We start from the raw sequence: 15,347 nt of genomic DNA on the forward strand, positions 1-15,347 counted from the left end.
CACTTGTTTACAAAATAAACATACAACCATGCTTTTTTCAATCGTTTCAGTAGTTGAAAGGGCAGGACGTGTATGTGTTAATTGTATGCATACAGAATCCGAGCATCAGAGAGTGTTATCAAAGGAGAACTGATAGATAAAAATATGGCTAAGACTAATTCTCACTTATTGCATTCAATAGAAAACGGCTTTTGAATCAAGTACAATCCCTTGTGTGGCAGGAATATTTAAATTGCTTCAGATGTAACATGCAGTACCACGTTACCAGGACACCACTGCAAGATTTTTGCCCTATGTACCTAGGGTGGGAGGGCTAGATCCCAAGAGATGCTGAAAAACAACAATTCCCACTGAAGTCAATGTGATCTATGGAGTTCAGCATCACCTCTAGACGGCACTCAAGCGGTTATATTAATGCTATTACTGTTAACATGAAATTGTATGTAGCAAAAAAGCCAGGTTAGAAAAATATGAAAGCCAGTAAAAAGAAATTTTACAGCTGGAATTTTTAAAGAAAATTCAAGTAATTCAACTTCAAAATCTAAAGCTAAGATTAAAAAAAATGCACATAATGAAATAAAGTACAAAACAAAGAGCTATTAGCAGAAGATATTTACCAAGAGATAAAAAGCTTCTGAACTGCATTTCTAAGGAGAGAAATGTAGAATACTTTACCTGTTTTATAACTCTGTGATCTGTATATATCCCTGAGCTCTTTCATAAGCCGATCTGAAGCCTGGACTGACCCAGACACTGCACCCTAAAATTAAAAAAACAGGCAACAGTTAACAGCTTCATTTGTATTACTAATGCTTTAAAAAAAAAAGTCTGTATACTCGCAAAGTCTACTCAACTCTATTAAGGTACCACTAAATGGTAGAGTATATTAATTTCACAGATCTAGCTTCATGCAAGTTGAGAAGTCAAGTACCGATGTAGTCAGAATCCCCAAGTCAGTCCCACAATCCTAGTTTAGCAACATTTCACATACTGAATAGTATGGTACATTGTATTTACATTTAACAAAGAAAACAGCAATACAAGAATATATACATGTGACAATGCTTTAGGGAAGAAGTGCAAAAGATTGCAGCAACAAATTTAAGGAAAAAACCCAAAGTTCCTTTAATGTAGTTCAGATAGAGTGGCTGCAATCCAGTGGTGCTTAGGAACTGTGCAGCCACAGTATCTTCAAAATGCATACCAGTTTTCAAGAGCAAACAAAAAATACTAATACTTCTACACAAAGCTGCTGGCTTTAAACATCTATCTTTTTATACATGTAGCTTGTTTTCAAATCTTGTAGAAAATTAGCCACATGTCTAAATACATTAACTCCTCACTTAAAGTCGTCCCGGTTAACGTTTTGTTGCTGATCAGTAAGGGAGCATGCTCGTTTAAAGTTGTGTAATGCTCCTTTCTAATGTCCGTTTGGCAGCCACCTGCTTTGTCCACTGCTTGCAGGAAGGGCAGCCCAGTGGAGCTAGCTAGTGGGTGGTTGGAACCAGGGTGGACCGACAGCCTCCCCAACCCCTCAATCAGCTCCTCACTCCCCTAAGTTCCCTGTACGGCAGCTACCCAGCAGGCTAGCAATTGTGGCTGTTTGAGGAGGAACAGCTGCATGCTGCTCCTCCCTTCTGCCTTGGAGCTGCTCTCCGAGACTCCTGCTTGCTGGGGAGGGGAGGGCTAATGTCAGGGCGTCTCCCTCCTCCCGCACCCCGCTTACCCCATCTTCCATAGAACAAGGACAACACATGACAGAGGGAGCTTCCAGGCAGCAGCAGCTTCAGTCTGGTCTCAGCTTGCTGATCTAATTACCAAGGCAGTGCACTTTTGACTCCACTCTTTATACTTAAAGGGGAAAACACGCATCTCTCTCTCACACTCACAGTGTGTCTCTGTCTGCCTACCTCCTTTCCTGCTGCTTTGTACAGTAGAGTGCGAGAGTTAACCTTTGAGGGCTCAACCAATGGCTAGATCATTTAGTAGTAAGGCATTCCCTGGAAATATCCCACCCTCTGACTCCTCCACCTCAACTAAGCTTCACAACAGTATTAAATTGTTTGTTTAAAACTGTGTGTGTGGGGGGGGTGGGGGGGAAATTTCCCAGGAACCTACCCCCCTCATTTACATTAATTCTTATGGGGAAACTAGATTCACTTAACATCATTTTGCTTAAAGTCGCATTTTTCAGGACCATAAATGCAATGTTAAGTGAGGAATTACAGTATTTAAATGTTCACAGTTGCGGAAAATTATGGGGTGGTGGTAAAATAATTGTCAACCTCCATTGTTTGTGACAGTAGATGCTGAGATTAAAAAAAGTTAAAGCTTTATCTTTGTTAAAACACAAACTGTCAATATCACATCTCAATATACAAACTATATTATATCCTTAAATCAAACTTCAATAAGTTCTTAAGCAACTTTTTTTTTTTAAACTCTGCCTATCTGTACATTTCTTATATCAATGGGAATATATTTTGTCGGTTTGTGTGCACAGTGAAATATGCTGATAATCTATCCTTCCAAGCCTACCTATACAGTGTACCAGTAAAGCACTCTTAGTGCAGACATGGCTCTTGTCTTTCAACCCAATCTATTATATTGTACCAGCGAGCACATTAGATGAAGAAAATGCAGGGGCTCTGTAAAATTGCCCATAAAATGTAACTGTTAATTCCCCTTTTCAGAAGTAATCAGCTCCTTAGAAAAGGGCTGTAAAGAGTATTGTATTATTGCTCACTTAAGACACACAGGAATGACATTTCAGATTCTTGCCTAGATTTACAAACCTGATACCTCATTCAAATGCCTCAAAACATGTGGGGGGTGGTCATAGGGGTTTCTCCCCTGACTCCCAGCTTCTCCCCTGCAAAAAATTTCCCCACTAGTTGTTGTCCTGGCCCATCAGGGTAAGCAGCTGGCACACCAGGACACTTTGTTTACTTAGGTTTACCTCTGTGCCTGTGGACGCTCCAGGTAAATAAACCGTGTCAGCTCACCAGCAGCTTATCCTGATGGCCCAGAAGCCAAAGTTTGCTGAACCCTGAATTACAGGGTCATCTTATGAACGGGTTATAAAAATTTTCCATTTTTACTTATCCATCTTTGGGAGGTGGGGGGGGGTCAGATAAGTGAACTGGCTTATAATCAAGTATATATGGTATCTACCTCTTTATGAAGCTACAGCAAACTAAACTGGATATTGTACTTCAGAGGGATTTTTCACCACACCTATTCGGTGAATTTAAAAATAATAATAAATAATAATAATAATAGGGACTTATTTAGAAGCCTCTTCCTGAAATGGAGCACAATGTCGGGGATAGCAAATAAAATGTGGTTTCACTCAAGTTACATTTCCATTAACAAGAGCCAAGCATACAGGCACACTTTTCAGTTTATCAGTAGCTGAACTCAGATAGCAGAAGTCTGAATGAGTCTGATGGGATAAACTTTCTCTAGGAAATTGGCTGTTACCTAAAACTGAGAGAAATTAATGGTGTTTGAAGATCCAGAGGATGTGGGGGAAAGGAATAATGGTCGTAATGTTTCACTCCATATTCTTTATTAAAATATACTTATCATATAACTGTGACATAACAACAGATATACTTTATGCAAGATGGGTCTTGAGATATTATTGGAAAAGTTATGATTTACTGAATGTTATTATCTGATTTGTAATTATGTTTCATTTATGTATCTAAAGTTAGAAATATGAACTATGTAACAATTACAACTAGGTGTGTATTGGGAAGACATTCACCAGATGACAGGCCATCAGAAAGGACCAACGAAGCCATGAAGACACTACTCTCTCTCCCTCCTGGGAGGCATCGGGGACAACTGTGACAGTACAAGGTCAAGTGGTCTTGTCACCTGATATTAAACATTACCTGGGACTGTCTGTAACTCTCCTCTGGAAGGGAAGGGGTGGGGTGGTTCAAGTTTGGGAAACAAATAGGATTTACATAAGGCAGGAATCCTTTAAGGATGGGGAGAAAGGCAAACAGGACTTCTCCTCTCCATGGCCTTCTGCCCAAGAGGAGAAACTGCTAAAGCCACCTGAAGAGAAGGCAGGGGGGAGTCCAGCCTGAGACAAGGATCCAATCTGAAAAGAAATATAACTGGAACTCTAAACTACAGAAACGTTGCAACCTGCCTAAAATATTATGCGTAAGAAATTACATTCTGTAACTTGTTTCTTAGGTATTTTGAGCTTAGCTTGCATACTTTGTTGTATTTGTTCAGTAAACTTTTCTTATATTCAGTTAAAATTCACCTTTTGTAGTTAATAAAATTTGTTTTGTTTATTATTTAACCTAGTTTCTGTAATTTCTAAATAGGAGGGCAAGAAGTCATGCACATCTCTCTTCACAGTGGGGAAGAGGGCAAGTTTTATGAGCTTGCACTGTACGAATATTTCTCTACAGTGCAAGACAGTAGTATTTTGGGTTGGTCTCCCAAAAGGGGTGGGTACGTGAGTGTGGGGGTAGCCATCTCACACAGAGCTGATTTCAGAGTGCGTGTGTGCGCACGTGCGCGCATGTTTTGCAAGAGGCCAGAGAGCCTAATTCAGCAAAGCAGTAAGAGGGAACCCAGGCTGATTAAGCAGGGGAGGCTCAGTTAAACCACAGCACATCAGGTGGCATCCCAGAAGGGGGGTCCAATCCGTCACACTGGCTTCCTTACTTTGGATGAAAAAGACAAAATTTGAGAACTCAAAAAGCCATATCTGGTAATATTAGCTCCCCCGCCCCCCAAAATACAAAATGTGTAGAGCAGGGACTGGCAAACTTTTTGGCCTGAGGGCCACATCTGGGTGGTGAAATTGTATGCAGGGCCATGAATGTAGGGCTGGGGCAGGGGGTTGGTGTGCAGGGTGTGGGAGGGGGTGTGGTGTACAGGAAGGGGTTCAGGGCAAGGGGTTGGGGTACAGGAGGGATTCAGGGTACAGGCTCCGGACCGGCACCGCTTACCTCGAGCGGCACCGGACTGGCAGTGGCATACTCCCTACCTGCCTTTGCTCTGCGCTGCTCCCGGAAATGGCCAGCATGTCTGGCAGTGGCTCCTGGGGATGGGGCACCCCTGAAGCTCCCATTGCCCGTGGTTCCCCATTCCTGGCCCCTGGGAGCTGCGGGGGCGGTGCCTGCAGGTGGGGGCAGCGCATGGAACCCTCTGCCTTCCCGCCCATCCCCCAGGTACATGGTAGTGGCCACTTCGGGGAGCGGCGCCTTAGCCCTACTGCACTATGGGGCTGGCAATCCTGCGGGTTGGACTGAAAGCCCTGACAGACCAGATTTGGCCCATGAGTCATAGTTTATCCTCCCCTGATGTAGGGGCTAGAATACATGCAAACAGTCAGGATAAATATGTAAAACTCAAACTTTAATGTCTTTAAATTTTTAAATGATAACCAGAACCAGAATTCAAAGCAAAACCTAGAAAAAGCAAAGTTTCATGTTTACCTAGCACTCCACTTAAGACCAATTTATTATCAGCATAAAACACATCTACGTACTCTAAAGTTATGGATTTTAAACATTCAGTATTTTCCTATACTTGATTGGTCCAAAACTCTGGTGAAAAAATCAGGATAAACCAAACAGCTTTTGTAAAACCCAGGAGCTTTTCAGTAATAAAAAAGTAAGACACAAACCCAAAGGCCTTATGGATGGCAAAGCATTCCTCCCATGAATGCAGAGAGTTAGTAACCCTGCTCCTGTGTGAGGAACAAGCTACACTAGCAAAAGTACTGGGAGCTCTTGCTGGCACCACTATGTCAGTCAGGGATCACAGCTGTGTCAACAGAAGTCCATAGTGTAGAAATAGCCAAAGGACATTACTCTTGGGCCATCCATCTTAGTATTCCATTGGATCTGCATACACAAACTGAAATTCCACTCATTTTTCTTAATACACAGAACTTGTGAAATATGATCTGCAATTAGGCATGCAGACAGAGGCAGAGGCTCCTCTGAAGCTCTGTCTCCTTTTATTTGGTATGCACAGGTACACAATAAGGAGGTAATACTTCAAAGGAACCATGGTTCATTGTCCAGATAAAAAAAGGCTTTTCCGACTCCTCCTCCCTCCTTACAAATACCCCTCTCTTCTGGTCACCCATGGAGGAAGGGCACAAATCCCTCTGCTGACCTGGTCAGACCCTCCCTGTTTCCTAGGTGGACCAGGTAAACCTTCTGTGTGCATGATGAAGAGGGGAGAGAGAAGCAAAGCCTTTACAGTAGCAACTGACTACTTGTCTCCATTAAGCCAGACAAAGAGCCGACCCCTTAATATGCAATGGGGGCATTCTCCAGTAGCCTTTGCCTCACTAGTTGACGTAACTGGGCAGAGAAGAGAGTTCTATTGCTGTTTAGCAGTTGCACATGGATGGAATTTTAAAGATACCCACTAGAGATTCCATATAAAAGCCATATTAGATGAAAGTTCAGACAGCAAAATGAAGCATTCAAGTCTGTAAATGCAAAGTTAAGGTTGTCTGTGTAACCTGAACTCACAAGGGGACAGAATTATCATACAGGGTTGTGTGGTTTAATAGGTGTGGGTTCAAAGGAGCACTACCTCACGTGCTGCAGAATAGGAACAATATATAGTGAATGAGAGGGGATCATCAAGAAGTGCAACGTCCACATACAGATCCAGCTTTTTCAGTACTCTTGGATGCAAGTTAAGGCGCTTGCTTGGACCATTAATGCTGATTTTCAATAAGTTCCAGAAGACTGGAAGAAATCTAATGTTGGGGAAACAAGATGACCCAAGTAATTATAGGCCTGTCAGTCTGACATCCATGCTGGGCAAGAGAAAAGAGCAGCTGATACAGGACTTGATTAATACAGAATTAAAGGAAGGTGATATAATTAATGCCCATCAATTTAGGTTGATTGAAACTAAATATCGTCAAACTCACTTGTTATCTTTTTTATGATATTATAAGTTTGGGTGATAAAAGTAATAGTATTAATGAAACATACTTAGATTTGTGTACGGCATTGACTTGGTACCACATGACATTTGATTAAGAGAGACTATAACTATATAAAATTAACATAGTACGTATTAAATGGATTAAAAACTGGCAGCTGATACATTTTGAAATGTAACTGTAAACAGTGAATCAAACAGGTGCAATTCCAGTGGGATCCCACAAGGATCGGGTTTTGGCCCCATACTATTTAACATTTTTATCGATGACCTGGAACAAAACAAAGTCACTAATAAAGTTTGCAGATGACACAAAAATTGGGGAGTAGTAAATAAGAGGACAGGGCACTGATACAGAGCAATCTGGATCACTTAGTAGGCTGGGCACAAAACCAATATGCATTTTAATATGGCTAAATATAAATGCATACATCCAAGAACAAAGAATATAGGACATTTACACAATGGGGGACTATCCTGGAAAGCAGGGACTCTGAAAAAGATTGAGGTCATGGTGGATAAACTGAACACAAGCTCCCAGTGCAATGCTGTGACCAAAAAGAACTAATGCAATCTTTGAATGCATGAACAGGGGAAACTCTAGAAGGAGTAGACAGGTTATTTAATCCCTATATTTGGCACTAATGTGACTGCTGCTGGAATGCTGTGTCCAGTTCTGGTGTCACAATTCAAGAAGTATGTTAAACAATTGGAGAGGTTACAGAGAAGAGCCATGAGAAAGATTAAAGGATTAGAAAACATGCCTTACAGCAAAAGACTCAAGGAGCTCAAACTATTTTGTTTAAGCGAAGGTGAACTGTTAATAGTCTGCAAGTACCTACATGAGGAATGGATATTTAATAATATGCTCTTCAATCTAACAGAGAAAGGTACAACATGATCCAATGGCTGGAAGTTGAAGCTAGACAAATTCTGGTGGGAAATAATGTGTTTTTTTTAAACAGTGAAGGTAATTAACCATTGGAACAACTTACCAAGGATTGTGGTGGACTCTCCATCATTGACAATTTTTAAATCAAGATTGAATGTTTCTCTAAAAGATCTGCTCAGGGAATTATTTTGGGTAAATTCTATGACCTATCTTATACAGGAGGTCAGACTAGATGATCATGATGGTGGTCCCTTCTGGCCTTGGAATCTATCAATCTATGAAAAAGAGCACAAAGCAACCAGTGAAACTCTGGATTCCAATACCCACTTGGTGCTGTGCTGACTGTCAGAAAGCCCTTACTAAATTAAACCGCAGATAAACTTGAAACCTAACAAATATGGGTGGACTGGTACATATAGTTTTATTTGGGATCCCAAATAAAACTATAACTAGTTATCGTCTGCCTCCTCCTTTAAATTATTTTGAATTTGAAGGTTTGATGGGTATTAAAAATGTGATTCCTTTTTCTAATTCCGTATGTACTTGTTTGTTTTGCCATCCTCTGAAGAAGATAAAGTCAACAGTAATTGCATAAAAACCAAGGTAGGAATTTGGGATTTGCCTTTGTGCCTTAATGCACCGAGAGAATTCTCCATCATACTGTGCTATAAGAAAAGAAAGCCTAATGCCAAAGAGTTGAGTCAAAGTTCATTTTTTCTTACTATGTAGGGCACATTGCATACCATTTTAGAATCATTCTGCTATGGTTCCACCATCTGTTGTCTAGTAGTGCAGCAGTGGACATTAATGCAAGTAGGAGATTAATTAATGCAATTTTAGCTCAGTGGTGTATCTGTAGCTTTCAGATCTCAGCTCTGAAGGAACAAAATCTTTTAAGGCATTTAACCAGAACAGGAGCTACTATTTCTGGTGACCCACAAAAATACTGTGGCTCTTTACAGGAGTTGAAGACACCATTCCCTGGGCTCAGATGACCTTGTTGATGCTCGTGCATAAACAAGAGTGTGTTGGCATAAGAAAGCTATTATGTAAGTTGAAGCTGCTGCTGTGAAACAAACAAACAAACAAAAAAAAAAAAAAACAGCAATGTTCATTTCAGCTCCAAAAGAGAGAAGAGAAAAGCCAACGTTTGCCAAATGGAAGTACATAATCTTTCAGGAAAGAAAATTCACAGCTTAACCATAAAGAATAAAATTAACACTATGGGGCCTATTTTCAACTCCATTTAATTTCCATGGACAGTCAGACTGACTTGATTGTGTCACCTCACACTGTTGTGCAAGTTTTTGGTTTTTTAACTACAATCATTGTACCATCATCATAAGATCATGAATTTTAGATATACATATTCCTTTAAGGGGTGTCTATCCTGAAGCTCTAAGTAGTTGTACACATTTTAAAAAATGTTTAAAAACCAAAATCAAGCTTCAATGGTCAAGTCCTTGGATGGCAAAAGCAGAGTCCAGTTTGACTTGTTATGCTTAATATTGCTTTTTTGCTCCTAGATACTTTCTGCTATTTTTTTTTTTGCAATGAAGTAGGTGGCCTATACATATTTTAAAGACAAAGTTAGGGATAACATTCTGAACTGCATAACTTTCTGACCCAAGAACCTGAAGTCAGGGTATGGGAATATAGAAGAATCACTCAACAAAAAGCACAGTGCCCTCCATTCAGCCACCCTATTTCCTTCAATCCACCATCTCAAGAAAAGCACAACTCTCAGAATGCTCCACCAGGCTTAAATTCAACCAGTGTCAGACTGATGGGGGGGACAGGAGCAGTTCCAGCTGAGGAACCTTCATGGTGGATACCTTGCAACTGTGCAGTGCCTCCACTTATTTTAAAGTGTGATGTTACTGAACAGGAAGAAGCTGTCTCAAGTAGCCAGATTCTAAACTATTTAGAGCTTCATAGGTGGCACAGGCTAACAATCACAAGAAAAGCTTAAAATAGATCTGGATATGTCCCTGGCCCAGCTACTGAGATTGTATTATTGGCTCCAGTCATAAGCAGAACCACTTTTTGTCCAATATTTTCATTCTAGACAGATGACAGTCTCCAAATACCCATATCTACTGAAATACCAACAGCAAATCAAAGATTCCTTATGAGTGGGACAGTCATGATAAAGATTTAGGGACAAAACAGCATGAGTATGTAGACGGTCCTCAAAAATCCCACTCAGAAAAGCGTTAAAGAAGATACTATACTGAACCAACTATATTTTATTTTATAGCAAGCATGCCGTGGTCTCTAATCGAATTTCCATTTCTTTAGCAGGAGTCTTGGTTCCAGGAATAGAAGGTTTCAAAAGCTGTTTTATTTGAATCACCTCAATTTAAAAATCAAGAAAAAAAATCTTGACTTAGAGATGTTATGCTAATTTTTATTAAGAAAAGAAACTCACCCATAAAAAGAATGGTCTATTTCATTAACGGGTCATAGAATTCCCTCCCAGAATGAACCTGTGGAGATGGAAGATTATTTGGCAGACAGTGTGATTTGCTAAATGAAGTTCCCAAGCCTCTGAGGAGAGGATAGATGCTACAAGGCTAAGCAGTGCTTTTACTGTTAGATTTTCTAGGGGGATTTCTAATGGCTTTCCAAAGGATGATACTATAGATCAAAACTGCTCCCAGTTCTGCCTCCTGAAAGTAACACCTACAAACACTAACACCTCAACTGCAGTGAGATTTCCACCATCAGAAAGAAGGAAGGTGTTTTGCAGCCTACAGCTTGCTTTCTGTGGTTATCAAACAGATTTTGCTAGTCGTCAAGCTTCTTTGATATACTCTGTGCCAAAGTCGAGAGGGCGATAGGACTCCACTTTTTTTAAATTTTTAAATAAAGTACACAAATGTGTAAAAATACTTCAGAAAGGTGTAAAACTAACTCAGTCAGTACTTGCAGAGATTACTGTACTTTGCGTTTTATATCTTTAATTGTTCTAAAGAGGTATGAGCAACAGCTCTTGCTTACAACCTAGCTGCTTCCTGTTGATCCTGCAGAGAAAACAGTCCTCCCATCAGAGGCGGCAAGTAGGAGACAGACTAGGGAGAAGGAAAACCAGGCTAGATACCTCTGGCAAGAGACCTAAGAAATGTTATGAAGTGTGAAAAATGGATTTGGTGCAAGTTTTCACTCTCACCAGCACGAAAGTCGTTTTTCAGCTGAAATGTCAGAAATTCTTTAATCTACCTTACAGAACAAATTAAATTTAAATTGGCATTTTCCAGCTCAGATGAAAGAGGGCATGCCATGGAGCACTTTGAAGTGGTCACAGTGCCTCTCTGGGACCCAGGCCTCTAGCAGATCCCCTTCAGAGCGAAGGATTTTGAGAAGACATTAGGGTAGTGATCAGTTCACTCTGGAGTTTTAGAAGTCTTTTACCAAAACCAGCTTAACAGAGTTTAGCTTCTCCTCGTAAGTTTCATGGCTTGAGGCTTCTTTTCCCAACACATGGTAGAAGTCAGCTACAATGTTTGCATACATAGTAGCAAACTTTATTTGCTAGATCTATGTAGCACTGGGTTCTGCTGCAGTGTAAGTGTATTAAGTCCAATACCTAGGTACACTTACATTTAGATGGTCTTGTCTTTGATTCTTTCTGATTTTTTCTAAAATTGCAAGGTTCTCTTTTTCAATGCCTTCATCCTCAGATTTCTTTCCATCAACAGGCTCTTCCTCCTTCATGTCATAGTGATCTAGGTCTTCAATGTCCTACAAGATGGAGGAAAATTCACTGAAACACATGAATTGTAAAGTCCAGTTAGCACAAAAGATTGCTCTCCATGCTGGGGTTTGGGGGCACAGATTGTGTACTGTGAAGAGTACCAAATTAGTCATCTTTTGATGTTACTTTTATTTTGCCTAGCCTTTGCTATCACCATTAACAGGACATTCTCTTGTAATTTAGAGAGGCTGTGTGATTGTACACAAGGCCCAGACTCATCTACACTTCTGCAGGCAGACTCTGGTGGCAAAAAGGCATCTTTGTGGGAAGGGGAGGTTGCAGTTTACCAGTCCACTGAGATAGGTAGAAAAAAGGGGTCTAGAACACCTTTGAAGGGAGCAGAAGGAACGTGACCAGAGAAGCTATAAATGAACCTGTCCAGAGCATCCTCTACAGAATCTTAAATGCAACTTTCCACTTCCACAGTAGAAACTCAGCAGTTGTAAGATTTTTACTAATCCACATTTGGTGCTTGCCAAACATGAAAGACAGAAAAACTAAGTACATGTAGTTCACTACGTGAAGCTTTCATCTGAAAGAGGCCAGAGGGAGCATCTACATTACATGGACATTAAAAAAGGACAGAGGTGGTATGTGTCACGGTTGAAGACATTAGACCTCAACCCAGATCTGGGTTCAAATCTCAGTTCTACAGTCATTCTGACCTTGGACAAGTCATTTAACCTCTGTGCCTTTAAAAATAGTGGGAATAGTACTTCCCTACCTCAAAGGATGTTGTGAGGCTAACATCATTATTTGTAAGTTGTTCAAGTACTAGGATTATGAGGGCCATGCAAATACCTAGATAGGTAAGAGTTCATAAGTTACTAAAAAGCAGGATTTGCTCTAGGGTTGTTGTCCAAGTTTTTCCCTCCTGCTACTGTTGTGCTTCATTCCCCCTCCTCCCATCCCCACCCCCAATTACATCCTCCTTGCTAAACAGAGGCTGAATTTCAGTAATGCCGCAAGTATACAGGATGTGACATAATTTTGTATTGAAGGATTCCAAAATAAGTGTTATTTACCCAAGAGCCAGACTGGGAGTATAAAACTATATGCTGGAAACCTTGAGGTAGTCAGAGATGACCTGAAAACTAGGAAAGGTTTTAGAAGTATCTTCACTTACTTGGTGCATTTGATAGCATTTTGTGTGCATTTCCCATCTGTGAGGTTCTTTCAGATGAAACATTTTTAAAAAGGATATAATCATAAGCAGTGCTACTGGTATAAATACTCCAAATTATATGGTTTTAAAAACTGGACTAGATTTCAAATGGATTATTTCTGACACTCATCTGACTTCATAGAAGCAATGTATTGCTTCTATATAGTGAAGACAACCCTTTTGCCCAGTGTCATTTATACAGAAATATGGGGTTGGCAGAAAGCAAGCAAGTTCTAAGACACTTCTAGAAATGCTCCAACCCTAGTTAAATCTGCTCTACCTAGTAGCTGGCCACAGCAGACTCCTTTAGAGTTATTCCATTCCATGAGGTACGTATATTTAGGTTCTTTTTGAAAAAAAAGTTGTATTAATTCTCAATTCCAAAAACAAAGGGAACTGTATTTAATATCCTTTTTATTAAAAATATAAATTTTAAGCCTGAACAGTTCTTGTCTAATAAAACCTTTATATTGTTTAAACACAGACATTTGCTTCTCCTTGAGCCATTCTAGCATATTATGGAAGTAATTTGAGGTGGGAGTTGCATATATGAAGGAGCTTATTAAAATTAGTATCATGTTGCTATACAATTATATTACCCACTTAAAGTTTGATCTCTTCAATATATCTCAAGTTAAGTTTTTTTTAAATGGTTCAGCTGATTTATGAGAGTTAGTGAACAAATTTGCTCTCAACATGAAGCCTCAGTTTCAACTTGGGAAACTTTTTAAAAACATAAACAAAGCCAATTCATAGACTATTGGAAATAAAGGTTCACAATGCAAACTTGCCGATACGGCACAAGCTTTTAATATATTGTTGGAATAAACAAATGAACAGATGTCCATGTTTTAACATACAAGTACCTCATTTTGAGCAGAATACTTTGAGAAGCTATATTTTCATGGATGAAGGGTTATCTGAGAACACCAGCAAAGCTTTGAACTTTTTGGTCAATGTTCATACTGCAGCACTTTTCACAGGGCCATTTTTGCCTAGAATATGTGCATTTTGTTTTCATTAGAAATCAAGGCAAGGATCATGCAGCCTCTTGAACACAAACATCAGATTTACAGTATAACAAATTCTCATATGCACATACTTCACCCATATCTTCTTCCTCCTCCTCCTCTGACGTTACTTCTTCAGTCGTTCCATTCTGGAATACAAAATTAGGTTCCATGAATTGTATGGATTTTTTTTTTAAATTAGCATCACAGTAGCAGCTCTGGTATGGCAGGAAAGAAATGCAGTACATATGACATTTACATTTACCAAGATTCACACAGGACCGCAGCTTAATCTAAATGGATCAAACAGAAAGGTGATGCATGCACAGTCTTATTTATTCCATAACCAGGAAAAGTGGCACAGATATATTTCTGTTCAAAGTCCAAGTTAAAATGCTGCCATGACATTATTAGTTTAGCTACTGTAACATTAAAATCTAACACAGTGGGAGCTTAAAAGGATATGATACAAGGATATCTATTTAAAGACAGTGGTAACCTACTAAAATGAAATGATTGTCATGACATCAGAAAGTTATCTAGGTTTTCAGAACATTCAGAGTCCACATGGATATTATGATGGCCTCAATTAAGTCATGAGCTAACTAAAATCTGTTTACTTCTATAGTAAATATGAATTGTGCAGCAATTATTGTAAGGTATTGACTATGTGGTTTAGTTTGAATTTTTAATGAATTGTCGCATATTATAGGGAATAGCAAGTTGAATCAATTCTTCAGTAACTTGCTGTAGATTATCTCAGGTTTGCCTCGAGCTTCCTGGTGTGACCAGAACTGTTCAGTGAAACTACTTTCTTTTTCTGATGATCTAGTGACTTACAAGTCCATCCCAGAGTGGAGTTTCATTTTCCTTGTGTGTAACTGGGGAAAGAGACAGATACACTATGCAACTAAAATCTTGCTCATTTTTGGTCACATTCCAGTTTAGTCATTACTATATTACTGTAAGTTATGTTACCACATGACAACCATTTGCTGTTCTACAGAAGTTTAGAAGCCACGTTGTTATCTTAACCCATATAAATAAAAGGAATATTCTCAGAGCTTATTACATATACTTAGGGCTCTGTCAAATTCATGGCCATGAAAAATGCATCACGAACCATGAGATCTTGTCTCCCACCTCGAAATCTTGTCTTCTGTGTGTGTTAACCCTACACTACACAGATTTCATGGGGGAGACCAGGGTTTCTCAAATTGGGGGCCCTGACACAAAAGGGAGTTGCGGGGGGGGAGCCGCAAGGTTATTTTAGAGGGGGTCACAGTATTGCCACCCTCATTTCTGCACTGCCTTCAGAGCTGGGCAGCCGGAGAGCAGCAGCTGTTGGCTGGGAGCCCAACTCTGAAGGCAGCGCCCAACAGTGGCAGCGCAGATGTAAGGGTGGCAATACCATACCATACCATACATACTTCTGCACTGCTGCTTTCAGAGCTGGGTGGCCGGAGAGTGGTGGTTGCTGACTGGGGGCCCAGCTCTGTAGGCAGCAGCACAGAAGTAAGGGTGGGAATACCATACCATGCCATCCTTAATTCGACACGGCTGCTGGTGGTG

At 40.1% G+C, this 15,347-nt stretch overlaps 1 protein-coding gene across 5 annotated transcripts in view; it reads right to left on the minus strand.

Annotated features, from left to right (window-relative positions):
* Positions 1 to 15,347, minus strand: part of UBE2Q2 (ubiquitin conjugating enzyme E2 Q2) — a 79,461-nt gene that overhangs the window by 16,497 nt on the left and 47,617 nt on the right. For 4 of the 5 annotated variants that reach the window (XM_050967037.1, XM_050967036.1, XM_050967033.1 and 1 more), the window contains exons 4-6: positions 13,868 to 13,924; positions 11,447 to 11,587; positions 676 to 760 (exon numbers count right to left, since the gene is read on the minus strand). In XM_050967037.1, the coding sequence (XP_050822994.1) occupies positions 676 to 760; positions 11,447 to 11,587; positions 13,868 to 13,924 (283 nt within the window). The remainder of the gene's footprint in view (positions 1 to 675; positions 761 to 11,446; positions 11,588 to 13,867; positions 13,925 to 15,347) is intronic. The other variant, XM_050967035.1, reaches the window with a different exon arrangement.

Source organism: Gopherus flavomarginatus, chromosome 9 (genome assembly GCF_025201925.1).
Source record: "Gopherus flavomarginatus isolate rGopFla2 chromosome 9, rGopFla2.mat.asm, whole genome shotgun sequence".
In the NCBI taxonomy this organism is placed as follows: Eukaryota; Metazoa; Chordata; order Testudines; family Testudinidae; genus Gopherus; species Gopherus flavomarginatus.